The sequence below is a fragment of the Mustela lutreola genome, chromosome 16, assembly GCF_030435805.1.
Source record: "Mustela lutreola isolate mMusLut2 chromosome 16, mMusLut2.pri, whole genome shotgun sequence".
Classification (NCBI taxonomy): Eukaryota; Metazoa; Chordata; class Mammalia; order Carnivora; family Mustelidae; genus Mustela; species Mustela lutreola.
The window spans coordinates 42,058,551-42,083,904 of record NC_081305.1 but is presented as its reverse complement, the minus strand read 5'-3'; the positions used below and the strand labels follow the sequence as shown (position 1 = coordinate 42,083,904).

The window sequence follows — 25,354 nt, the reverse complement described above, 5'->3', positions numbered from 1 at the left end:
AGACACCAGGGACAGGCCTGCAGTGGCCTCAGACACATACCTATCGGCCTCCCCCCATCTCACGGAGTCACCATGAGACTTAAACGAGCACCAGCCCTTGCCACAAAGTCTGGCCCCCATTTGGTGCTTACTACAGGAGTCACTTCCTCTCCCCCCCACTCTTCCATGATGAGGAACATCAGCTAAATACTCACTCTGCGCCAGGCCCCATTGTGAGGCGCCACACTCATTAACGCAGAGCTTGTCAGAGTGGCTCGCAAAGTGGGATCCAGGGAGCTTGTCGGAAGTGCACACTCTCAGCCCACCCAGAGCTGCTGACTCAGAAACTCAGGGCAGGTGTAGGACTATTCACTTCTAAGAACCCCGGGAGACAAGTGCCGCTCTTAACGCCCATTGTACAGAAGGGGAAACTGGGAAGCTCAGAAGGCTTGACTTGGGTCACGTGACTGCTAAGGATCAGGGGTAGGATCTGAACCCAGGCATCCAGGCACCTGCATATGCCCTCACAGCTCTGACACTGGACCCCAAAGACACAAAGCCCGTGAAAGATGCTGAAGAATCCCAGATCATGTGAGTGACTTGGGCCCCTGGAAAATGGACAGATTCCCCCTTCCAGCACCACAGGAGACCCCCGCCCACTCCCGGGGACCCTGCAGGCACAGCCACAGCTGTTTCCAACCCTTTATTGGGGCTTTCCGTCGGCCCCAAATAAATATAATACATTAAACCCAGAGCTGAGGGAATCGTGCACCCCAGAGGCGCCCCCCACAACCCCAGCTGGGCAAAATAAGTTAGCGGGGGGCCAGGCCAGCTCCCTGGCTGGGCCGGTGACGGCAGCTGGACTTGCACACGCTGGTCTAAAGTGCATCTCGGTTCTGTGGTCCCCATGTCTGTGTGGCCCCTGGCTGGGCCACGGGGAGGGGTGGGCGGGAGGCTCCCGGCGCTCACACCGTGCCAGCAGTGGCCACCGAGGCTCTGTGTCCGTCTATCCGTTAGGGGGGTCGGCCGTGGGGCTGAGGTTCCTCAGGAGAAGCTGTCATCAGGCCGTGGCTGGGAGTCGAAGGGAGGGTCCGAGACAGTGATGCCTTGATGCAGCTTCTCCAGCGAGAACTTCATCTGGGAGGAAGAAGTGGGCAGGTGGGAGGTGAGTGCTGGCAGGGTTTCCCGCCGTTGAGGAACTGGGGAGGCTCCAAAGAGATCATGTCCCCAACCAAGGTCACCCCGTGAAAACAGTGGAGCCGTACTGCCCCCAGTTTAACTTCTAAGATGCTGGTGAAGGAAGGAGTCCCAATGGCCCAGGTTCCGGGCACATCCCTGCTATGTACTGGGTGGTCATGGGCAAGCCCCATAACTGTCCCAGGCTCCCCAGCTGAAAGATCCCAGGATGAGTTCAGGGCTCTGATGGCCGAACACCTAGCACTTGGCACAGGAGCTCTTCTTACTCCCTGCTGTGTGACCTTGGGGAATTCTGGGCTTCTCAGACCTTAGCCGCCGCCCCCCCCCCCCCCCCCCCCCACCGCTTAGATGCAGGGCAACACAGGTTGGCCTGGAGAAGCAAACTGGCTCACAGGACAGCCCAGTTCCATCGGAGTCTGCGGTAAACGCATCTGTGGAGTCAACTCTGTGTCCTTGGCAATTTAAGAGGAAAATCATCAGCATTTAACTTAGGATGGGGAGGCCATGCCATCCCTCTCTCTGGGTGATGTGACCCCAGCCTCGATCGCCTCCTGCCCTGTTCTGCGCAGCCTTCCCAGCACGAGCATCTCCCCGCCAGCCTGGTTTCAGGGTGCAACAAAGCCCCCCGAGGTGGGTTCCACGTTATGGTCTCCAGTGACCACACACAATTTCGCCGTCATGCCCCAACTCGGGCTCTGATATCCTTGGGCACCCAGCCAATGCCAGCCTCTCCTCCGCTTCCCACCCCTCCTCCTCCCACCTTACGTACCACCCCAGTACCTGACCTTTGTGCTGACCCACCACCACATTAACGGAGCTCCTGCTGTGCGCGGGCACTGGGCTCAGGCTAATAACCGCAGAGACACGCGCAGTGTTTACTACGAGCACTATTCCAACGTTAACTCATTTGATCTTCACGCCCATCTCTGAGGTAACAGCATGTACAGAGGAGGAAGCCAAGGCTGGCAATGGTGTAGTCACTCGTACAACGTCACACAGCGGAACTTGAACGTGGCCGTCTGCAGAGATGCAGCCACTGCACTACAGACAATGTTCGGGGCAACCCCTTCTGGAGAGGAGACCCTCCTCGCATCCTTGGGAGGAACTCTTTCCCACCCTCATGTGACCCCTTAGTGGGAGTGGGATTCAAGGACCAAGCCTCGCCTGCCCCCCAGCCACTGTGATGGGTTCAGGGATGGACAGGCAAGCCCAGCGGCCAGTGAGAACGAGCCCTTCCCCTTGCGTGTCAGCCGGAGCGGCAGCTGCCACCTTGGTCAAGGGCAGGAGGGTAGGATACCACCAAATAAAGCCAACCCTGGCAGTGGGCAGAGGCAGGAGATGGCATGAGGGTGGCTGTCCCCAGCTATGCCTGAAGTCAGACACCGTGGACATTTTTCCTTGGCTGCGAGCCACCTCTTTCTTCCATTTTTCCAGCAACCCTGGGAGCTGAGGAATAGGACTGGCTTCCTCCTTGTACAGAGGAAGAAACTGAGGCCCAGAGGTAGCCTCACACCAGGATCCGAACCCAGGGCCCTGCAGCCCCACAGCCGCACCTCATCGAGGAGTTCCACGGATGCCCGCAGGATCTGTCTCCACTTGTGCACTTCAACGCTGTGGAACTGCTTCTGGAGGGCGAGGATCTCCGCCCACTCCGTGGCCGTCTGGGGGAACTTGCTGCAAGGGGCGCAGGGCCTGAGCTGGGTGGCGGCCTCGCCCGACCCGCCCAAGTCCCCAGCCCCCTCGGGCCCCCCACTCACCCCTTGGCCAGGGCCAGACTGTGCCAGGACTCGAAGGTGTGGGCCGTCCTCTCCAGGGACCAGAGGCGGTAAAAGAGGAGGACATTGAGGGCGATGAGGACGATGAGGCTGAGGGCAGGGGTCAGAGGTCAGCGTCTGGACACAGAGGCTCTCCAACGTCAGCACCCACACAACCAAACCACAAAGGGGCATCACGATCACCCCGCTTTCCAGAGGAGAAAGTGGAATCAGAGAGGGTGACTGACATGCCTACAGTCACATAGTCCCTAAGCAGCAAAGTCAGGGATCGCATCCAGGCCTCGCCCCTGATGGCCACAGCAGGCTGCCTGGCTGGGAGAGCTGGGGACTCAGGGTCAGGAGAAGGGGCTGCAGCTAGGGGTTGAGGGGAGAAGGGAGGAGGGTGCAGGAAGCAGGGCCATACCTCACACAGATCCTGGGGAGGCAGCAACAGGAAGACAAAAGAGGTGAGAGCCTGCCCCGCCCCTCGAGTGTGCCACATGGCCCCTCTCTGGACTTTGGGCGCAGGGAAACTGAGGCCCAGAGAGGCTGAGTGTGTGACCAAGCTGACTCTCACCTGCAGGGTCTGCTGGAAGCTCAGACCTCACTTCCACATCCTCAGAGTTTCCTGTCTGTCCCCACCTCCCCTATCCCTGGCCTCTGTGCTCCCGGGTGTCCCTGCTTCACCCTCCATGGTCTCAGCTCAGGAATCCTCTGCTTTTCCGCAGCTTCCCTGTCCCGGCCCTGTCCCCCAGCACCCTGGCCTGCTGTCAGGTCTCTAGTCAGCTCTGTGTCCCCAGTGCCCCCCAGCTTAGGGCTGGACACAGAAAATAGGACTGAGATGTATGACAGCTTTCTCCCCACATCTTTCCCGGTTCCCCTCATTCTACCTCCTCTGGGTGCCTGCTCACCCAGAAAGCCCTCCCTGCCCCCAGGCTGTCAGGCTCCTCTGACCTCCCAAAGCCCTCAGGGCCTCGCTCTCCCAGCAGGGACAGACTTCTCCACCACACACTGGGCACATTCCAAATATCTTCTCCCTCCATCTCCGCTATGCTAAAAAGTGAGCCCACACTCCCACTCCACTAGATGCCCAAAGAGGCCCAGAGAGGCCAGACGCCTGCCCGAGGTCACACAACCAGAATGCAGATCCAGGCCTGTCTGACCCCACAGCCCTGGCCCCTTACTCACACCACGCTGATGAGAACCAGGGCGCTGGGGACGCCTGCCCCAGGGCCTGGGTCCGCGGACGGTTCAGAGAAGCGAGAGCTGAGGGAACCTGAAGGAGAGCACCGTGCCATCAGACAGAGCCATGCCAGCACACCCACCAGGGCCCCGGCCCGGCCCGAGGGGACACACCTGAGGTGTGCATGCCCGCCCGGGCGCAGGGGTCCGGGTCTGGGTGCTGGGGCCCGTCGCCATGACCCCTCCAGCTCAGGGGCCGCTTGCGTCGCCGCAGGCCTGACAGCAGTGTGCGCGCGTCCTTCCCACCTTCCTCCAGGGACAGCTTCTCCGCCTTGGCAAGCTCCCGCTCTGTGGACGCAGGAGGGGCCTCTGCGTGGCTGCACCCGGCCAGCCGGGCCACCACCCCATCCCCAGCCGGGCCGACCTCCCCCTACCCAGGTGGTGGAAGTAATCTTCAATGCCGCTCCAGGAGTTCTTCTCGATGAGAGACTTCACGAGGCTCCAGGGCTGCTTCCGGTAGCGGATCTCAGAGGACACCCTGGGGTCGCGGGGGACAGGAGGAGGGGGTCAGGGTCTGACTCCGATCACCCCAAGGAGGTGCTTTCCTTCCCCCAATTCAGAGAGGGTCCCTTGTCACCCACAGGCCAAACCGACACACCTTGGCAAGTCTCCCAGATTTAGCAATGCCCTGTGCCTCCCGCAGTTAGGCCCGCACCTGGCCCGGATTCTTCCGTCTTGCTGCTGTGCCGCAGCTCCACCCGGGGTCCAAAAGACAGCTTAGCCCACCACAAACTGAGCTCATCTTCCCCCAGACCTGTCCCTCGCCCCCTTCCCCATCCTGGTGGACTGCAGCTCTGGGCCCGTTGGCTCAGGCCAAAGCCCTGGGGCTGTTCTGCCACCTCTCCCTGAGGGAGGGGACTCTGTCAGGGGAGGGGCCGGGCCACTGCTCACCGCAGCCGGGCCTTGTTGCGGGCAAGGCCCAGGATGCAGTAGCGGTGGGCAGTGTAGAAGTAGTCCTGGTACGGGATGCCCTGGGTCAGCACCTCGGAGTCCACCACGCAGCCGCCCGCCTGGGGGCCGCGCCGGAACAGTGTCTGTGGGGAGGAGGGAGGAGGGAGTCAGGGCCCCCCGAAGCCAGCCCGGGCTGCCCAGCCTGCCACTCTGCCCTCCACCCGGCCCCACCTGTGTCTCCACCACGGAGGCGCTCTTGGGGCCCAGGGGGTTGCTGATGGGGATGGTGTACGTCAGCACTCGGCGCTGGTGGCACTTGTTGTCGCCACTCCAGGGACTCAAGGTCACATCTGGGAGAGGCAGGGAGGAAGGGACAAAATGAGGACACCATTCTCCAGTCTTCTGCCCACAGGCTGTGGGAACTAGACTTTTTTGGACCATTCTAGTGCTCCGGGACCTCGCCCCCAAACCTACCCTGCCCCCGTGCCCCATCCTTCCTTCTGGAGCCCTAAAACCTCAGATGTTGGTTAAGACTCTGAGCTGGGACCTCTCTCTTCCCTATGCTTGTCACTCATCCTGGGGCCATCTCATCCGCTTCTGCAGCCTCAGTTTCCCTCTCTGTACCAGTCCTGGCTTCTCCTGTGTGCCTCAGACCTAGGGTCCTGTGACCTCCTGAACACCTTCCCTCGGGAGTTCCCCAGACACCTCACACCCAGGAGGTCCCACACTGGCCTCAGCATCCCCCTTCCTCTCGGGATCCCAGTGCAGGGGTGGCCTCACCATACTCCAGACTCCTCCAGAGCCCTGGGCCCTGCCCTGGACACTCTCTCCTCCTTGTGTTCACTTAAACCGAACATCGCTCCTCGTTCAGTCCATCCCTGCCTGCCCAGGGTCCCATTCTACCCCCCTGAGTTTCTGGTCTCGATCTCCACCTCTGAGGTCCAGGGGTAGCTTCTTAAAGCCAAGCCTGCCCCTGCCCATAACCTGCCTAGAACAGTCCATGGCTCTCCAGGGCCCCCGGACAGAATCTGAGTTCCTCAGTCTGATGTGCCTGTCCCTCCAGGACATGAGCATAGTTTTGGAGGACTGTGGGGCCCCAAACCAAGGCACGGTCTCTCTCATTCTGCAGAAAATTCTACCTGACTCATCTTCATCAACACAAAAAAAGAAACAGAGGAAAGACGACTAACTGACTAGCCCCTCCCCTGCTTGAATCCCTCCCACAGCCTCCTGAGCGGTTCAGCTGGTCCCACCGTGAACCCTTCTGTGCCACCTGGCACTGTGGCTTCACCTCACCACACATGGCCACAGAGGCCCAGCTTCAAGGGATTCTCCCAGTGTCTGTCCCCGGCCTCAGGGCCTTTGCAGATACCCCGCTGGCCTCCTGGGTTTCTCTCCCATCTCCTTGCCTTTCCCCAGAAGAGCTCCTCCTTCAGACCTTGGTTCCTTCATCACATCCTTCCAGGAGCTTCTCCTGAGACCCCTCAGGACACAGACTCCCCTCTGGCACTCTGTCCCCGCACATCTGTGACTTATTTGTGTGTCTGTTTACTGTCATTCTCACTAGATCATAGACTTCGTCTATCCTGGCCTCCGTACAAATCTGACAGGGCGGCCACTAAATGTGTGATTGTCAACTTGCGTTTATTAAGTGCTTACTGTATACCACTGCTCTTAGCACGTGTCTAGTTATCGACTCATACAGCTCTCAGGAGACCTGGTTACAGCAGGGACTGTTATCATGCTCCTAACACATGGACAGAGGAAGAAATGGAGGCAAAGAGGCTCAGAACCCTGCCTGAGGCCATTCAGCTAGTTAAGAGGCAGAGCCCGTCTGGTCTGGTCTCGCGGATGTGGCTTCTCACTTGCCCACCATCCCCTGGGCCACATCTGCTCTGCAGGGCTTGCTGGTCTCCTGCTTCCACGCCCCCCACTCCTCCCTTGCAGCCAGGGGAGCTCGGCCACCTGACCTGTAAACTTGCACTGCTGCAGGAAGCCCTGCAGGAAGGGCGAATCTGAGAAAAGCATCTGCTGCAGCCGCTCGGCTCCCACGTGGAAGACGGAGTTGATGAGGAGCCGGCCGGAGAGATCGGGCAGCAAGGCGGCCAGGTCAGCTGGGGGACAGGGAAGGACGGCAGGGGCTGCATTGCTCCCTCCTTGGAGCAGTGCCTCCGCTTCCCTTGGGTGACCGCTCCTCTCCACTCCCAGGCCTCGCGCAGTGGAAGGGCAGCCCCATCCTCGCGGGCTGGGGTGGACACGGACCGGAGCACCACTTGGCCCCTTTCTGCCCCAGGGGTGGCTTTAGGGCAGGCACATGTCCCCCCACTCAGCCAGCCAGAGCCACTGTGATCGGTTCATGGAGCAGCACACGCCCAGACCCAGGGGACTGCTGTCACTGGCATCACAGGGGTAGGCCTCTGATGGTCCCAATCAGCCTGGGCTCTCAGCTGCTGTGATTGGTTCAGGGGCAGGCCTGGGATCCAAGGTGGACCAATCAGAGCCAACCCTAGAGATTCTGGTGCCTCTGGTGGGAAAAGCAGGCTTTCTCCCTGCTAGGCTTGGTGGTGGGAGGCTGTTTTGGGGCTCTCTGTGCCCCCCTCCACCCAAGAATGGAGGCTACCTAAGAAGGAAGCCGGCAAATGGGAAATGGAAAGAGTAATAAGAAGAGCCAGCACCGACGGGCCTGAGCACTTTACAAACATTAACTCACTTTCATTCTCTTAACATCGACCCCATGAAGTGGGCAGGATTATTGCTAATCCCATTTTTCGGATGAGAAAAATGAGGCTCGAAGCGTTAAATAATGTGCCCACGTTACCCAGCTAGGAGGCAGTGTGGCCAGCATTTGGGCCCGGGCAGCCTGGCTCACAGTCTGTGCTCTTACCCATCCGCTCTGCTGCCTTCGAGCCAGAGCTAGACAGACAGATTTCTAACAGCACCATCTGAATGCCTGCACCCCCTGGACTTTTTAGTCCGAGGAGCCAGCCAATCCCATGCTGACGCCAGTCTGAGCAGGGGCTGTCCCGTGGAAGCAAAGCAAATGCCTGGGGCCACCTGCCTCACCTTCCTCCCCTGTGGACGAGGAAGAGTTGCTCGTGTCTGTCAACAGCTCCTCACTGCGCAGCAGGTCCAAGGGGCCCAGGGAGGTGGGCCCCTCAGGCGGGGTCGGCTCAGTGCTCGGTGGTTCAGCCACCGGGGTCACGGTCTGGCTGGAGGAGGCATCTGGCTGGCTGTCCGTCTGCTCCTCCTTGTCCTCCTCGGCCTGCAGAGAAAGGCTGACTCCAGCTCTGTCCCCCTCCATTCCAGCCTGAGGGCTCCCCCACCCCGTGTGCCCACATTGGCCATAAGGATGGAGACTGGAGGAAACTTGACGCTGGGGGTTCGCGTGTGCACGAAGCTTCCAGCCGAGCCACAAGGGGCCCTGGGGCTGCCCAGATGAGGGCCCCCTCAGCCCCTATCAGGCCTGTCCTGGGTGCCTGGGCCATAAACCTTCTCATGCCTCTTGTGCCCTTCTGTCTATCCTTCCGTGCCTTGTCTGTCCAGCTCTGTCAGTCCATCGTTCCTTCCATCCATCCATCCATCCAAGCCTTGCTTCTTCTGTCTCAGTGTCTTCCTGTCTTCTGCCCTTTCACCTCTCTCTCTCATTCTGTTTCCTTTGCCCACCTTAGCTCCATCCCATCCCTCTGTCCATCCTCTCCCTTATCCCTCCATCCGCCTCTTCTCTGGCCCTGTCGGTCCCCTCCCCATCCCACCACCACCTCTCAGTCTGTTCCTCTCTCTGACACCCCCCCCCCCCACCGTCCTCTGTCTCTTGCCATCAGCATCCACTCTCAGCCCCATTCTCTGCTCACCCCATGGTCTGCATCACTGCTGGCTCGGGAAAGGTTGGGGGTGATGCGACCACGGCGCGAGCCCACCGGGCTCGGCTCTTGGCTGTTGTCAGCTGCCCCCGAGGGGGTGATATCACTCAGGGCGATCACGTCTCCCACTTCTTTGGAGCTCCTGTGGGGGAAAGGTAGGGTATGGGACTGCTGTATCTTTGCACCCCACACTATGCCCAGACTCTATGCCCACCTGGTTTCCCAGACTCTATGCCCACCTCAGTCCACCCGGGACTCCAGGAGCTCTGCACACAGAGCCTGTCGTCTCCCCCTACCCCGGGAACCAGCCACCAACCTCTGACTCACCCTAGACCATTCAGCTGCAAGGGGCAGACATAGTCCTCATCCTCGCTGGTGAGGCCCAGCTCGGAGCCATAGCACTGATGTACCAAGTGCCAGAGCTCACGGGGGCTCAGCGTCTGGGCAGACAGAACATGGGGTTGGCCTCCACTTTCCCAGAGCCCTTCTCAGCCCCAGCCCCGCTAGCCCTCAGGCCAGCATTCCCGTGGTGTCCACAAGGGGGCAGCAGTGTCCCCCCTCCAGTCTCCAGTTCCATCCGCCCCCTCACAGGGACTCAGGGTGCTCAGGACTGTCCCCTTAGGTCCTCACAAGACTCTCACATCCACAGGGTAGCATTCCCAGACTTACAGAGGAGAAGATGAGGCCGGGGGAGTGGAAGTCACGCGCCCGAGGTCCCACAAGCGACCTGGGGCAACTCAGGGTTCTACATGCAGCTGGACCCCAGAGCCAACGCTCCCACCCGCCATGCTGTCCTGCCCTGGACTGCTTTCCTAAGTGCTCCTGGCCACAGTGGCTGGAGGCCTGAGACGGAAGTGCAGTGACAGCCCAGCAGCAAGGCAGCCAGCCACCGTGTTATTACCAGGCGCCCTGTGGGCAAACTCACTGAATCTTCTAGAACAATTCTATAAAGCACTAACATCATTGTTTTAAAGCAATGATGCTGAGGCACAGAGGTGCTCCAGTGGCAGTGGCGAGATGTGACCCCCGGGGAGTGGGGGTGGGGGGACTGCTTTTGCATCTTGGAGCTGACCCCTGGGCAAGCCTGCCTCAGGAGAGCTAATCTGCCCGAGCACTTATTCTGGGCCCAGCTCTGGCTGCTATGAAGTAGGGAATGGCCCTCTCTGATGGCGTTCAGTGACTTGCCCTGGGTCACTCAGCTCCTCGGTGATGGAGCGGAAACCCCAACCCTAGCAGTCTGGCTCCAGGGCTTGAACGTTGAACCCTCCCCTGCCCTCCCTCTCCCTGGAGGCCATGACCCTCTCTTGGACTCCTGCTCCAGCACCATCACCTCTAAGGATGGGCACAGCTGGAGCTGCCCCCGAGGGGACAGGACAGGAGTGTGGTACAGCTGGAAAGCAGGTTTGGCCTGCTTGGTTTTGTCAGCCAGTAGTCGCAGACATGGACCATGCCCACCTGACATCCAGCCATCCTCCCTCCCCACCAGCAGAAACCCAATTTGTTCAGGGCGAAAATCTTCCCCAGCCCTAGGGATAAATTATAACTGGTTTACACCAAGTTTTCCATCTTTCCTTTGCAACTGAGGTGGTCCTGTTAGCCAGTTCTAGCCGAAGACATGCAAAGAGCAATTGGCTTAAAGAGGGGTTTTCCTTCCCTGAAAAAGGAAAGTGCCCTTTTTACCCACCCATTTTCTCCTTCACTTTTGGACACTTTTGTGATGGAGGACGTGATGTCAAGGGCTGTGGCAGCCATCTTGTAACCATGAGGCAACAAGCATGTGGATAAAACATCAACATGCAGAAGGCAGACAGTGTGGAAGAATAAACAAGAGCTGGGGTCTTTATGGCATAGGGGGTACGGGGGAGAGCCCTCAAACCCGCCCTGGGCTGCCTGTCTCCAGACCTCTCGTAAGAGGAGAGCATTAGCATGATACAGAATCTAACTGCCATGGGTCACAACCTCAGCTCTGCCACATGAAAACCCTCATGACTACGGGCAAGGCTATCCCTCCACGCTTCACTAGGGTGGTTGTGAAGACAAAGTGAATTACTGCGTGTAATGCTCAGAGCAGTGCCTGGCACCCAGCAGCACCTGAAATATTTGCTACTATTATTACTCAGGAAGTAATTCAGTGTCTTTTTGCTTAAAGCACATGTGGTTGAGTTTTCTGTGACTTTCTGTGACTTGCAGCCACCTGTACAAACTCATGCAACCACAGCTGGCTTGGGGAGCCTGGGGGCCAGCCCACAGTAGGCCATCGGAATATGCCATGTTTAATAAAAGCCCTTACACAAAATGTCTTGGGGCAAGACATATGTCAAGATTAAGAAAGTTGCAGATCTAGGAAAGAGAGGCAGTGCCTGTACTGCACGTAGTAACATGGGACCAATAATGATGACTATATTATATTTAGTACACAATGCACAATATATCAAAGGTTCTCCAAGGGTGGTCCAAGGATTCCTGGGGATCCCCCAAGCCTTTCAGGAGGTCCATGCCACCAAAATTATTTTCATAAGTGTGGCTAAGTGTTACTAGTAGTATAAGATACTTCTTGCCTTTTTCACTTTTATTCTCACACTATTCCACTGTACAGTGGAATTTTCCAGAGGCTATGTGACACGTGACACTATCTTTTTCTGGGGGCTCATGCAGTGTGTGCTCGTGTATTCTTGTGGTTAAGAATTCCCCAGTTTCCACTTCTAATACAGTAACTATTGGTAGATTTAACCCCCTTAAACAAAAGCTCTGTGGAGAGTCTACCATTATTTTAAAGAGGGTTCTGGAAGCTACAGAGCTTGAGAATCACTGGAATATTCAATATTGAACAGACATGATAACTTTATGTTGAATTACGATCACATCTAAGATGCACCCGAGTTGAACACGTCAATATTTCTTGTCCTAAAACATATGAACGGTCACACGGAGGTAAACGTAGGTCTGTGCTGTTCACGAAGCACGTGGAGCCGTTTAAGTTTAAGCAAATCAAAATGAAGTGAAAAACACAGATCTCCAGCTACCCTATCCACTTTCTGAGAGTTCAACAGGCCCGTGTGGCCAGCGGCTGCCATATTTGACAGCACGGATGGAGAATACGTTGATTTTAGTGGAAAATTCTATTAGAGAGTTCTGCCATAGACTAGAAACAGCTGTGTCAGCTTGGGGCCGGACCTTGCTATGGCACACACAAAGGCACCTTCTCATTTTCAGAGCATTCTGCATTTGTGGCGGTGAAGCAAGGGCCACGGAGACACGGATACAGGTCGGTGGGGGCAGGACCAGGCACTGGGGCCCGTGGTGGTCCCTGCTGGAGTCTAGGCAGGAAGCTGTAGGCAAGGCAGGCCTGTGCCCATGGAGGAGAGTGAAGGGGCCCTCCAGCTCCCCCAGTTTGGATCTCCTGGCTCCAGGATCCCCCCCTACCTCAATCCCCCATCCACTCTCACCCAGACCCACCTTTTCAAGCAGTGCATTCTGCCAGAGGCGGAAGATGAGGAGGAAGCAGCGGTCCCGGGCCCCAAAGGAGGTGAAGAAATGCTGCAGGAGAGAGGGAGCTGTGAGCGTGCGGGGGCAGACATGGTCAGAGCGAGGGGAAGCTCCGTCACCACCCGCACTTTGTGCCTGGATCTCCATCCTGATGTATCCATTCATTCGTCCCTTTATTCACTCTACAGAATGTTTATCCTGTGCCTAGCCTGGCACCAGACTGCGTCCCCATGAGGTGATGGCCCCTGGCCCCAGCCCCCAAGCTCCCAGTCCAGGGCAGGAAACAGGCATAGCCCAGAGCACTCTTCTAGTCTCCTTTGACCAGGAGGGATGATCACCTAATTCCACAAAGGGAAGTCTGCTGGGAAGTCTCCCCCCATTCCCTTCCTGTCTGAGTCATTGGTGTCAGGCAGCCATCTTGGGACCACGAGGCAACAATCATCAGGATAGAACAGAGCGTCAGGGAAGGCTTCCAAGGAGAGGGGACTTCTGAGTTGATAGGTATGTGGGAGGGAAGAATTCTACTATTAATATGATCCCTGGGCAGCTGTGGTAGGGGTGAGGAGAGGGAAGACCACAGGCACTGACACGAGGGAGTGCAGGGGGGTCTGCGTCAGAGGTGATGGGAGCCTAGGCCAGGCCAATAGGGGTGGCAGGGGAATAGACAGAAAGCAAGGGATTCTGAGAGCTCAGCGTGCAGAATAAGCAGGGCTTGGGGCAGCAGGGGCTGGCTGAGGCCGGTGCCCACAGTCCCCCAGCAGGTCCTCCGGCTCACCTTCTCGCTCTCAGTGCAGATCTGGATGGCATTGGGGATCAGCTTGGCTGTCTTCTCCTTCTTCAGACAGGTCACTTCCTTCAACTGGATGGAAATCTGAAGACGAGAGGCAGGTCAGAAGAGGCCCCAGGCCCAGTCCGCCCACCCCTCCTCGTCCCCAAGTCGGCTCACTGTTGTTTCCCAGCGGAAGATGTTGCTGTAGAAGCAGATCCAGTTCTCGGAGAGGTAGAGGCGGCCTTGGAGGAGGATCTCGCGCTGCAAGGCACAGGAGTAATCTGAGGCGGCCGAGGGGAGAGACGGCAGACACCCGAGTCATACACGCTGCGCCTGCCAGCGCAGGCAGGAGAGGCGGGAGGGCAGCGCGAGGGAACCAGGGCCCAGCCCGGGGAAGGGTGCTATGCCGCCGGACTCACCCACGATGAGGCGTTCGGCCTCCGGGAGCTTGCTGAACAGTTTCCGGAAGTCCTCGTTCCGCTGTTTGTACGTGGGGCTCAGCATCTGGAGGAGGTGGGGAGGTAAGAAGCCAACTGGGGGTTCACACCCCTCTACTTGTGCCCCACAAAGTGCCCAAAAGCCCCTCAGGCTCCTCAGCCCCCGGCCAGCTCTTGGAGGCTTCAAGTTTAGCTCCCGGCTGCCTTCCCCAGCCCGCCCACGAGATTAGCCAGCAGGAAAACGGTCATTTACTGATTTCCACGTAAGCCTGTGCCAGGGACCCACTGGCATCACTCTTAGCAAGAGTTCCCTTTGGCTTTGTGAGGCTGGGACAGTGTCTCCGGACACCGACCCAGAGAAGTTAAGCAACTCACTCAGGGACACACAGGAAGTAAGCGGCAGTCCAGGATGTGACCCTAGATCTGCTGACCCCGGCACCTAATCCCTTGCCTGCTGCAGCCTAGGGCTCCAAGCCCGGCACCTGTCCCCCACCTTTCTCCCCTCCAGCCCCCCTGCCCAATACTTACACTGTACCAGCTCTGCATCTTCTGCAAGAAAAAGGAACGGAGTCAGAATGAGCCCCTAAATTCCCCGGCCCTTCCCCCGTCTCCCCACCCACTGGGCTTGCACCAACCTTGCTATTGCGGATGAAGTTCCGGCTGCCCAGGCTCTGGGTGCTGGGTGTCCCAGGCACCCCACCCTTCTCTGAGGAGCTGTCTGACCCCTTCTCCACCATGGTGCCTGGTTCAGGCTCAGGTGGGGATCGGCTCGAGGGCAAGAGCTGCAGCCGCTTGCGGAGAGACGGGGAGCTGCTTGGTGTGCTCCGACCGGAGTGGGGGGTGGTGCTGGGGGAGGAGAAAAAGAGGGGCATTGGCGGGAAACAGGCCGGGTATGGGGACGGGTCTGTTTTAGGAGGCCCACATATCAGCCCATGGATCCCACCCACCCATTTGACTCCACTTCCAGCTGTGTGACCGAGTGAACAGCTCCCTAACACTCTGCACGTCTGTGACTTCGGCTCGGACCCATGGGTGGTTAAGTACGTGTCCTCGTCTGCTTGTCGGGGTGGTTCAGTGAATCATTACGTGTAAGGTGCTTGTAGTAGCGCCTGGCATAGAGTTAAGCTCTCAAGAAGATTGCTATTTTTAAAATTATTAATTCATTCATAAATATTTGAGTAGCCCCTCCCCACTCACTTGCTGGAGCTAAAACCCTAAGCACGTGCTTCGTTTGCTTCTTGTTCACTCTTCACTTCTGATCTGTTAGCAAGTCCCACCTGCTCTACCTCCAAAATCTACTTCCATTACACCCATTTCCCCTGCTCCTGCGCCCTGTCCCAGCCTCCATCCTCACCGCCCCCCACCCAGGACATCACAGTAGTCTCCCTGGGTTCCCTGTCCCCATCACCACCCCCTGCAGTCAACCCCCTACACCAGAGGGAGCCTGTGAACCTGACTTGGGTCAGGGCCCTTCTGGTCAGAGCCTCTCCGGCCTACACTGTACACCAGGTAAAGGCCAAGTCCTCACCTCATCACCCCAGGCGCTGGCGTGGCTCATACCCTCCACTTGAGCTTCCCCCACCCCCAGCGCCCTTTTGTCCCTAAGCTCACCTACTGCATTCCCACATCAAGGCCTCTGTACTTCTGTTTCCTCTGCCTGGAATGGCCTTCCATATCCCAGCCCACCAGGGTCTTACTCGGCTCAAATGCTCCTCTTCCCCTGGGGACCCAGCCCCCAAGGCCCACTTCACACCAACTGGACACACCACCTGGAGTCATTTTGCCTATTGTTACCTCCGGCTGTGAACTAAGGTCTTAGTCACCACTGTGTCCCTGGCACACAACACTGTACCCAACACGGAGCGAACTCTCAAGAAACATCGGTGACCGCAGGCATGCTCTTGCACTGGCTAGAGCAGGAGCAGCAGAGGGACACTTGCTGGCATCGTACCAAGACGCTGGCAAGCTCCCCGTACAATTACGTATTCCTCAGGCAACCCCGGACACGTGATGGTATCACCATTCCTGCTTCCCGGAGTAGAAGCCAGGACTCGAGGCCACCAACCACCGGTCCCAGGATGCACCGCTGCTTGAAGCCAGGGCACGACTCTACCACAGTGGACTCCATCACCTCTGGGAGGGGGGCAGATGGGGGTCCCTGGACCACCTGGGGCTCCTCAAACTTCCCTCTCTTGCCTCCAAGCTCTAGCACATGCTGTTCCCTCACTGTGGACTGCCTCTGGCCTTCCCTGTCTGGCGAATTCGTGTGCCTCTCCCAGGGCTCTTGGTTGCTACCCCTCCCTCTCAGAGAGGGCTTCCAGTTGTGCCTCCCTAGGGACCTCTGGCAGCTCCCATCCTGTCGCTAACCACTCTCCTGCACTCTGCCTCTGCATCCCCCACCCCAGCCCGACTCCTTCTGGGCAGTTACTTGTCAAACAATAGCTCCGTTTCCCCCACAGGTCTGTGAGCTCCCTGACAGCAAGGTACTGGTCACTGCTTTGTCCCTAGTACTGCCCAGGCCAAGACCCAGGGTAGGCATTCCAGTCACACTTAGGAAATGAGTTTGTGGAATAAAATAAGTAAGTAAATAAATGAAATAGGTGGTGATCTGGGCCACTGTCACGCCCCCCCCCCGCCCCCACCCCTTGCCTGGAGCTGGCTTCTCCCAGGTCTCCCTGACACCCATCCCCCACTCTGCTCCCCACCGGTGGCCGGCGGGGGGCCTGTGAATGCCTGAGTCGGGTTGGGAAACTCCCACCCCGGGCCCACTGCACCTGACTCGAGGGAAATGAGCCTCTGGACCCTCTCATCAACCCCTTGCTCACTCTTCCCCAGCTCCTCCCTTGCCTGTTCCTCTACCTAGACAGGCTTCCTCACCCCCTTCATGTTCCTACTCAGTGGACACTTCTCTGAGTCAGCTTCCTCGCTTCTCTATTCAAACCACACTCCCACCTCTCAATCCCTCTCCCTCTTCATCTTTTTCCACAGCACTTAAGACACTTGACCTGCAGTCCTGTCCCTCTCTGCACTCCGCGGGGCGTGGGGGTATGTTTCCAGCCACCTTCCTACTATCTAGAACAAGGCTGGGGCACGGACCATTTGCTCCTGTGGACCGACAGGCTGAGCGCCCCTCTCCCCTCACAGGACCGGGATTCAAGTAGGGGGAGACTTGCCCAACCCTCAGCAAACCCCAGTCACTTGCTCCCCATGTGGCTTGGGGGCAAGTGTCTGCACCTGTGCCTCATTTTCTTCCTGACCATGGTGGGACTAATGACATCACCTCACAGGGTTACTGGGGGAGAAAGTGAGGTAACAGACAGCTGACCCTTGAACAGCACAGGTTTGAGCTGTATGGGTCCACTTAAACGGAAATCGTATTCAATAAATACAATACAGTCTTCTAAAGGTATTTTCTTCATGATTTTCTTAATACCATTTTGTCTAGATTACTTTATTGTAATACAGTACATAATACAGATAGTATACCAAAAAACGTGTTCACTGACCGCTCACAGTATCAATAAGCTTCTGGTCATCAGTAAACAATGAGGAGCTAAGTTTGGGGGGAGTCGGAAGGGATACACTGATTTTTCAATTGCAGGGCAGGTCAGCACCCCTCACCCCTGCGTTGTTCAACGTCAAGGGCAAATAAATCCCAGCACGAGAGATGCACTCTGGTTTGATCAGTAGGTTCTGTGGGACTAAAACGGAGGCCAAGGTCCTGCCCCTGCCCCAGGGCACCTGTGCTCAAGAGGCCAACGCTGACCCCGACGGGGACCACACACACACACCTTGGCCCAGGGCGCAGGGCCCACACTGACCCCAATCTCCATCCTGCACACGCTAAGTACGGATTAAGCACATGCCCTGCGCCAGGCGCTAGGGACACGGAAGTGAACAAAACAGATACGGTCCTGGCCTGCAGGGACCTGACATTCCAGTTGGGGAACCCAGATGAGCAAAACAAGAACACGTGTCAAATGGAGACACTGAGCTCAGGCACCCCCACGCGAGCCACACAGGCAGCCCTGAGGCTTGTGAGATCCACAGTAGACCTCTGGGGGTGGAGCCCAGGATGGGGAAGTGCGTTTAAGTTTGAGGACCATGGAAACAAAGGAGGGCTAAGTGGCTGGGTGGGTGGGGTGCAGGGCACACTTGAGCTCAGCCGGAGTATGAAGAGTAGCTTAGACAAAAACGCAAGGGAAGACTGTGTTAGAAACAGGGGTGTGGCATTCAGGGACAGGACTGAGCCTGGCAGGTCTGAGAAGTGAGGTGGCCAGCAGGGCAGGGGAAGGAGGACAGGAGGGCACAGGCCGCCCCCCTCCAGGCCCCTCAGGCCCAGGTCAGGAGTTTGGGCTTCCCCCGAGGGCAGTGGTGAGCTAGGAGTAGTTCTGAAGGAGGGGGTGACCACTTTCCTCCCCTGCCCCATCTTCTCACCTCTCTAGCCCGAAATGCAGATGCCTTCTCCACCTGCCCTACTCTCCCACGGCCACGGGCCTACAGGAGGGTGCCTAAGGACAGGCCTGATAACACACAGACAGGGCAGGGCCTATGGCCCCCAGATCTTGCTTTTCTGTAGAAGGAAGAGGAAGTGTTCGAGAGCAGGCACAGGCCTGAGGCTGCCCAACCAGGCAGGCTGCTGCAGAGGGAAGGGAGGAGCCCGTTGCGGCTGGAGGACCGTTATGGGGGGCAGGGACTAGGAAGAAAACAGGGTTTTGCCAGTGCAGACACCTTTCTTCGGACTTCCTGGGCCTACACAGGCCTAGAGCTCCCTCTGGTCAAACAGGGGCAGTGCACACACAGGTGTGCATTTAAGGGAAACATGGTATGGGTCCCACGCAGCCAGTATAGGCAAAAGGCACTTCCCCATCGTTGCAAGAAGTTTCCCCCCTCCATCCACCTCACAGCAGAGCTCCCACAGGTGTGTCAGCCTTGCACCCAGAGCCGCAGGATTCTAGAATAAAGATTCACACAGCTGCAGCATGATAAGTATGCTACAGCCACAAAGTCCCAGAAGTTACACACACACACACACGCCTGTCCAGGATGCATGTGTGCAGCTGCAGAGGGTCACAGAAACCACAGAAAGTTCCAGATACATGACATTCACACAGATGGCCATAAGAAAGTCTCTGAGAAGAGGTGAAAGCAAATCACATTCTACAGGGACAGCCATACACGTAAAAGAGCGGTCACAAAGGAACTCAGCCGATGCAGGTACCCTGTAGATAAATTTAAGCCGTAGGGTCAGCTCGGCTCTCCTGGTGTTCACAGCCTGGTGGGGAAGACACAGTGAAGGACTGCTCTAACGTGGCAAGGGACGGAGGGGTCAGCAGTCTCTGTTGTCGCCAGAGAACCCAGACATTCACACAGCCATGAAGGACCCAGGAGGTCACGGACACAGCTTAAAAACACAGTGGCCAGGGGCGCCTGGGCGGATCAGTGGGTTAAAGCCTCCGCTTTCGGCTCGGGTCATGATCCCGGGGTCCTGGGATCGAGCCCCATATCGGGCTCTCTGCTAAGCGGGGAGCCTGCTTCCCTCCCCCCTGCCTGCCTCTCTGCCTACTTGTGATCTCTCTCTGTCAAATAAATAAATAAAATCTTAAAAAAAAACACAAAAAAACAAAAAACACTGTGGCCAGCTATGGAAATAATGCATGAGACGTGCTTTATAAACTGTAGCATGGGAACAACGTGAGCAGTCATTACTGCTCCGAACAGTCAAGGGTACACCCGAGGTCTCAGGAAAGAGGGTCCCGCGCCCACTGAGAGCCACAAGGGATCTCTCTTTGTGCTCTCACACACACAAAGCCCCGGGGGTCTCCGCTGCATACACACAGAAGCCCAGGCAAACAGAACTGTCACCTACGGATTATGGAGACACATAGGAATTTTCACACCAAGATGTAATCAGAAGTAAATTACAGGCACAGCCCCAGGCAGTTCCAGCCATATATCCAGGCCCTGGACACACAATGTCACCTAGGGACACACACAAGTCACTTACATTTGCACCAAGAGTGAACGTGTTCAGAGATAAATTATAGGCACAGACAGAGACAAAGGATGATAGCTGTAAACACTGTGTCCACATACCACCAAGTCACAACTGGACACACAGGCAACTTACGGAGAGGCCTGGAGCCACAGATGTTATCTGAAGCAAATTTCACAGACACACGCACAACCAGGGAGGATCTCCGCTCTCTGCACACTCGGAGATCTGAAGTGTACACACAAGCAGGCGTGCATGGTCTGATAGGATGCAATAACACATCACACACATACACAACCACAGAAGGTCACAGCCACGCACACAGAGCCTCTCACATACACACACACACACACACACAAAACTGGAGACAGCAATCAGACATACTCAGGAAATTTACTGGAACACATGGAGCCACAGATGGAGTCTGACGTAAATTACACACAGCCAGAGGATGCACAGGAGGAATACAGACAGGCAGACACACACTTCCAAGACACCTACAATGGAGACTCCAAAACATAGCGGGCCCAGACAGGGAGGAGGTCAATTCCGGCCCCACGACCTGGGGAATTTCAGGCACAAGGCCGGCCGGACGGCCACGAAGCCCCCACCCCCAGCGGCGCCAGGACTCGCCACAGACAGAGGCGGTGGGAGGGGGCCCAGGCCGGGATGGGGGTTGCTCCCGAGCTCCGTGGACTGTGCGCGGGCCAGCGAGGGGCTTGTGTACGCCTAGCCTGCACCCCAGGCCCAAAGCCCGGGGTCAGACTCGCACCCACTCTTCGCCTCCCGGACCGCGTCCGGCTAGGCCGGAGCCCTCCCCCGCAGGCCCCGCTCCCCGCGGATGATCCCGGGACCCCCACCAAAGCCCCGCCACCCCGGCGCGTCTCGCCCTGGCGGTGACGAGCCTGGGTCGGCCCCCTCCTCTCCCCCGCCGTCAGCGCCGAGGCCCCAGTGCAGCGCCGGCCCCCTCCCCGCCCCCACCCGGTCGCGCCCACCGCCGCCCCCCTCCCGCCTCGGATCCGGTCGCGCCACCCTCCCCTCAACCCCGAGCCGGGCGCGCGTGCAGCCCCGGACCAGCCGGCCGCGTCCTCCCGCCCGCCGCGCCCCCGCTCGGGTCCTTACTCGAACATGGATGCGGCGCGGCGGGCGCGCCCGGCCGCAGGGCTGGGCCGGCCGAGCGGGGCTGAGCTGGGCGTCCCCGCGGGGCACCTGCCTCGCCTTCCGGGGCCGCCGCCCCCACCTGACCGCGTAGCCCGCGTCGCCCGCCGCAGCCCGCCGCCCGCACAAAGGCCAGAGCCCCGGAGCCGCGGGAGCCGCCGCAGCGTCAGCTCACCCTTCCCGCCCCCGCCCCGTCGCGTCACGGCGCCGCCCCCGCCCGCGCGGGAAGGGGGGCGGCGCGGCGGGAGGGCCCTCGGACCGAGGGAGTGAGGGGGAGGGGCGCCGACGGGCCCGGCGGGAGAGAGGCGGCTAGTGAGAGTTGGAGACGCAGGGCCGGGGGCGCAGGGGGAGGGCGAGCGCTCCGGGGAACCGAGGGCGAGCGCTCCGGCTGGGACGCCGGAGATACCGAAACAGGAGAAAGGAAGGGAAAAGAGAGACGCTGGGAATCGAAGGAGGCAGCGAAGTGAACAGAGGAGAGGGAGGGACAGAAAGAGAAACAGATTCGATTCAGATGAAACGCGGCCATGGCAGCTGCCTTGGCTCGGGCCGCGACCCTCTCCCCTGATACTCGGAAAGGGTACTTTCAGCTCCCCTTCTGCCCCCTGGCCGGGAGCTGCCGGCCGCCCGGGTTGGAACCGGAGACGGGGAGCGGGGGCGTGGGGGGCGAGTTGGAGGGGGTGGGGTGGGCGGCTGGATGGAGATTCTGGGAAGCGGAGGGGTGGGGGCTATGGGCATCGAGGAACCAACGCTGGCGGGAAGGGGTGGGACCTGGAGGCCGCCTCCGTCCTCCGGTGCGTTTCCGCCCACCCACCCCTCACCTAGTGTTGGCCCAGGAGGTCCTCCAGGTCTGGGGACCTCTCACCGTCCCAGTCCCCGTTAGCCAGACCAAGTTAGAATCCAGCCTCCCTGGCTCTTAACTGTGCTGTGACCTTGGGCAAGTCACTCTGGCCCTGGAGATCTCACCAACTCTGTGGTAAGGGGCATTCCCACGGGACAGCGCGGGGGACTGCAGCCCTTTTACAGGTGGGGAAGCCCTGCCTCAAAGAGGGGAAGTGACTTGGCCCAAGTCACTCCGGGGTAGGCTGCAGAGCTGGACACAGCCCTGCAGGGACTGTCTGAGTCTGTTAGTGTCTCTGGACTGCTGGTGTGAAAGCCCGGAAATGTGAGTCCCACCTCACAGCTCTCGGCCAGAGGCACCCCAGCACGGGAACTTGCGCCCCACCCCTACCTCCAACATGCTGTCCTACCGCTTGAAAAAATTCTATTCCCATCTCTCTCCCCACCTTTGCAGCCCCCGTCCCCCAATAAGCCCCACTCTGCTTCCTTTTGGTGACTGGCAGGCCCCAAACTTCATCTTTCCTGGCCCCTCTCTTGCCCTCACACCCACATCCAATCTCTCAGCCATCCCTGGCCACTCCAAGCATAAAATCTCTCCAGAATTTAAACTCTTGGCTCATACGGCCCCTGTCCAGGACAGCACAGTAGTCCTTTGGCTCTTCCAATCCTACCTCCTATAGTCTGCTCCCGACCTGCAGCCAGAGAGAACCTATGAACCCCAGAGCTAGGTTAGGGTCCTCCCAGCTCAGAGCCCTCCTGTGGCTCCACCTCACTCCAGATAAAAGCAAAGTCCTCCCAAGGTGGTGACAAGGGCCACCCTTAGGCCAAGTCCACCCAAGGCGCAAGGGTGGTCCTGGTCACCATTCTGACTTTGCCTCCTCCTCCCCTTTTTGCATTCACTCTGATGGCTGAGCTTACCTAGCTTCGCCAGACACACTCCTGCCACAGGGCCTTTGCACTTGCCGTTCCTGCTGCACAGATGTTCTCTCAGGTCTTAGAGAGGCACTCCTTCCACCATCTCCCTCTGTCACTGGTCTCTTTATACAGATGACCCTTGAACAACATATGCTTGAATCCATTTATACATGGATTTTTTTTTTTACAGTACAGTGCTGCACATGTATTTTGTCTTGTGATTTTCTTAGAAACATTTTTTTCTCTAGCTTGTTTTATTGTAAAAACACAGCATATAATACAGATAACATACAAAATATGCATTAATTGATTGCTTATGTTCTAGGTAAGCTTTCTGGCCAACAGTAGGCTCTTAGTAGCTAAGTTTTGGGGGAGTCAAAAGTTACGCTTGAATTTTTGACAGCACACAGTGGGTCAGTGCCTCCTAACACCGCATTGCTTAAGGGTCAGCTGTACTTCTCTTGGCCCATTTCTTCTTTTGAAATACTTACAAAATTTTAATTAGAGACTATTTATTTCAAACAGGAAAAAAAAGGTCATCCCTACCGTCCATATCCAATAGATGTGGACATTTTGCCATTTCATTTCAGATCTTTTCTTTCATTTTTAAAAGAAATAAACTTTTACAGGCACAGCCAAAGGCCCAACTCCCCATCCCTCCTTTCCTGCGCCCAAGGTACCCACTGCCCTGAAGCTGGTGTGTGTTCCTTCTGTGTACTTTTCCATGCTGCTTTAATATCAGGATGGCTTCACCAACAATATACCCTATTGTTTAATGCCTTTTAAAAGATACACTATTAGGCTCCTACTGCTATCATTTTGCAACTTGCTTTCTCCATCATCATTGTTTCTGAAACTTCTCTAGGCTGGTACACAGAGCTCTAGTTCATAAACCTTCACTCTTATCTAGCATCCATTATTGGAAGAAACCACACTGGGTGTTTTGACTCAGGCCTGGTATATTCTTTCTTTCTTTCCCCCTGCAGCCTTGAACCTTCAGCTCCTGTCTCCTCGTGCCAGGGGTGCTGTCTCTTCAAAGAAGTTTTGTTTACTTCTCCCCCCACCCGCCGCCATGAGCTGCAGCAAGACATACCCTTTACACTGGCTTCCAATACAAAAACTCTATGTGACATATAGAAATATATGGGACATCACAAAATTTGCAGGAAACTATGCTTACTACCTCACAGACTGTATTTCCAATTCTATCCTGTTTCTGTTTGGAAAAAGTGCTCATCGCAACGCACTACCTTGGTTTCACGGTCCTTAAATGGTCATGATCCACAGTTTAAAAAACATGGGGTGTGCCGAAGGGGGTGCCCCCCCCCCCTTAGCAGGCAGTGTCTAGAGGAGCGCAGAGAGCTCAGGGACCCTTGTCCCAGCACATGTTTCCAGTTGCCTCTTTCTGTTCATGTGCCTCTTTCACAACCTCCGGTCAGGCCCCATGTGGGGCTAAGGCCATGTTCCAGGTGACCTTCAGCTCCTGCACCCGGACAGTGTCGGCCCCCCCTGGAGCAGTGTCAGAGAGGGAGAGAGCACCTCCTTTTTGTCCCAACACCCAGCTGACCTGTCCTGGGACAGACTGTCCGGGTCTGGCGTCCTCGGCAGCTGCAGGCGTTGGGGGGTCGGGGTGCACGGGGGTGATTCCCCATCACTGCATGGTGTGATATAAATGGAGGGCACCTCCAGGAACCTCCAGGGCTCACGGGCCAGGCCCTCTGCCCCACCACCCTTTGGCTGCTGGCTCTGCCACTTGGCCCGGGGCACTGATGCATCCTCCGTGCTACCCTCAGCCAGTGGGGGCCAAGGCAGCTGGGGCAGGAGCTCGGCCATGGGGAGGGCTCCGCCTGCCCAGTAGGGGGCCGTGGATAATGGCAAAGTCGCTGCAGGAGAAAAAAGGAGAAGTGAAGGGGGGAGCCCTTGTTAAATCCTGCCTCTCAACCACTCCCCCACCGCTCCGGCCGAGCTGAGGGTCAGAGAGGTCTGGGTGGGATTCCCACCTCTGTCAGGGTCCTCTCTTCCGGACCCCGAGCCTCAGTTTCCTCTTCTGGAAACTGGAGATCCTGATGCTCACATCCTCTGATGGCTGGGCGGCATCAGAGAACTCTGACATGTGGGGTGCCCAGCCCAGGGCCCCGTACACAGTAGTGCCCAGGGACCATCTGATCATGCCCCTGGGGGGGGGGGTATTTTGTCTGAGCAATCGCCAAGGCCAAGCCCTGGGTTTTCTCTACACCAGTGACCCTAGCTCCCTTACACACACACACACACACACACACACACACTTGCGCGCGCACAAGGCCTGGAAGAAGCCAGAGGCCTCCGGGCCTGGGTAACGGTGAGGAGACAGAATCCGGGATTTCCCTTCCCTGTTTGCTCAGCAGTTACCCCTCCCAGAGCAAACAAAGGGAGGGTGGCCAGCTGTGGCCTCCTCAGCAGGGAGGAAGCGAGGCCAGTTCTTGCACTGTGGCTGTGGTATGACAAGCCACCTGGGGCCGGGGACATCAAATCGGTCTCTCTGTGTCCACACAGCAGAACACAGAAAGGGCTGCTTGGTGCCCGGCTGCCCAGGGAATAGGGAAGAAGGACCTTTGGGACCCGGAGAGGGTTTCTCCGACTTGTGGAAGAGAACTGGACCCCAGGGCCCATCCCAGGCACCCCAAAATCCATACCTTACGGTTTCCTCTGTCCCCATAGGGTTCTGACTTCCAGAGTAAGGACAAGAGACCAGGCCCTTCCCTCCCCCCCAGGAGTACTGGCTGGACCCAAGAGTCACAACCTTGCGTCCAGAATAGCACGTCCGGCCGGAGTCGTGTTCCTCTCTGACCAGCTGT

General features: G+C 57.7%; 1 protein-coding gene across 4 annotated transcripts; it reads right to left on the bottom strand.

The window, feature by feature from the left end:
- Positions 1 to 667: 667 nt before the first annotated feature.
- Positions 668 to 24,368, bottom strand: GRAMD1A (GRAM domain containing 1A). 4 transcript variants are annotated; one of them, XR_009348489.1, is made up of 19 exons: positions 24,088 to 24,368; positions 14,251 to 14,461; positions 14,144 to 14,164; positions 13,598 to 13,682; positions 13,356 to 13,459; positions 13,185 to 13,280; positions 12,380 to 12,460; positions 9,251 to 9,363; positions 8,915 to 9,065; positions 8,127 to 8,325; positions 7,034 to 7,177; positions 5,295 to 5,413; positions 5,064 to 5,206; positions 4,547 to 4,650; positions 4,287 to 4,460; positions 4,119 to 4,206; positions 2,934 to 3,138; positions 2,730 to 2,850; positions 668 to 1,116 (listed from the first exon to the last, which is right to left on the bottom strand). XR_009348489.1 is itself a non-coding variant. In XM_059150616.1 (19 exons), the coding sequence occupies exons 1-19, from the start codon at positions 24,351 to 24,353 to the stop codon at positions 1,024 to 1,026; spliced, it is 2,421 nt and encodes an 806-aa protein (XP_059006599.1). In that variant the 5' UTR covers positions 24,354 to 24,368; the 3' UTR covers positions 668 to 1,023. The 4 variants fall into 4 exon arrangements, 3 of the variants coding, with proteins under 3 accessions (XP_059006599.1, XP_059006600.1, XP_059006601.1); XM_059150616.1 differs by having other exon boundaries at positions 2,934 to 3,041; XM_059150617.1 differs by lacking the exon at positions 24,088 to 24,368 and adding an exon at positions 20,733 to 20,924 and having other exon boundaries at positions 2,934 to 3,041.
- Between the last annotated feature and the right edge of the window lie 986 nt (positions 24,369 to 25,354).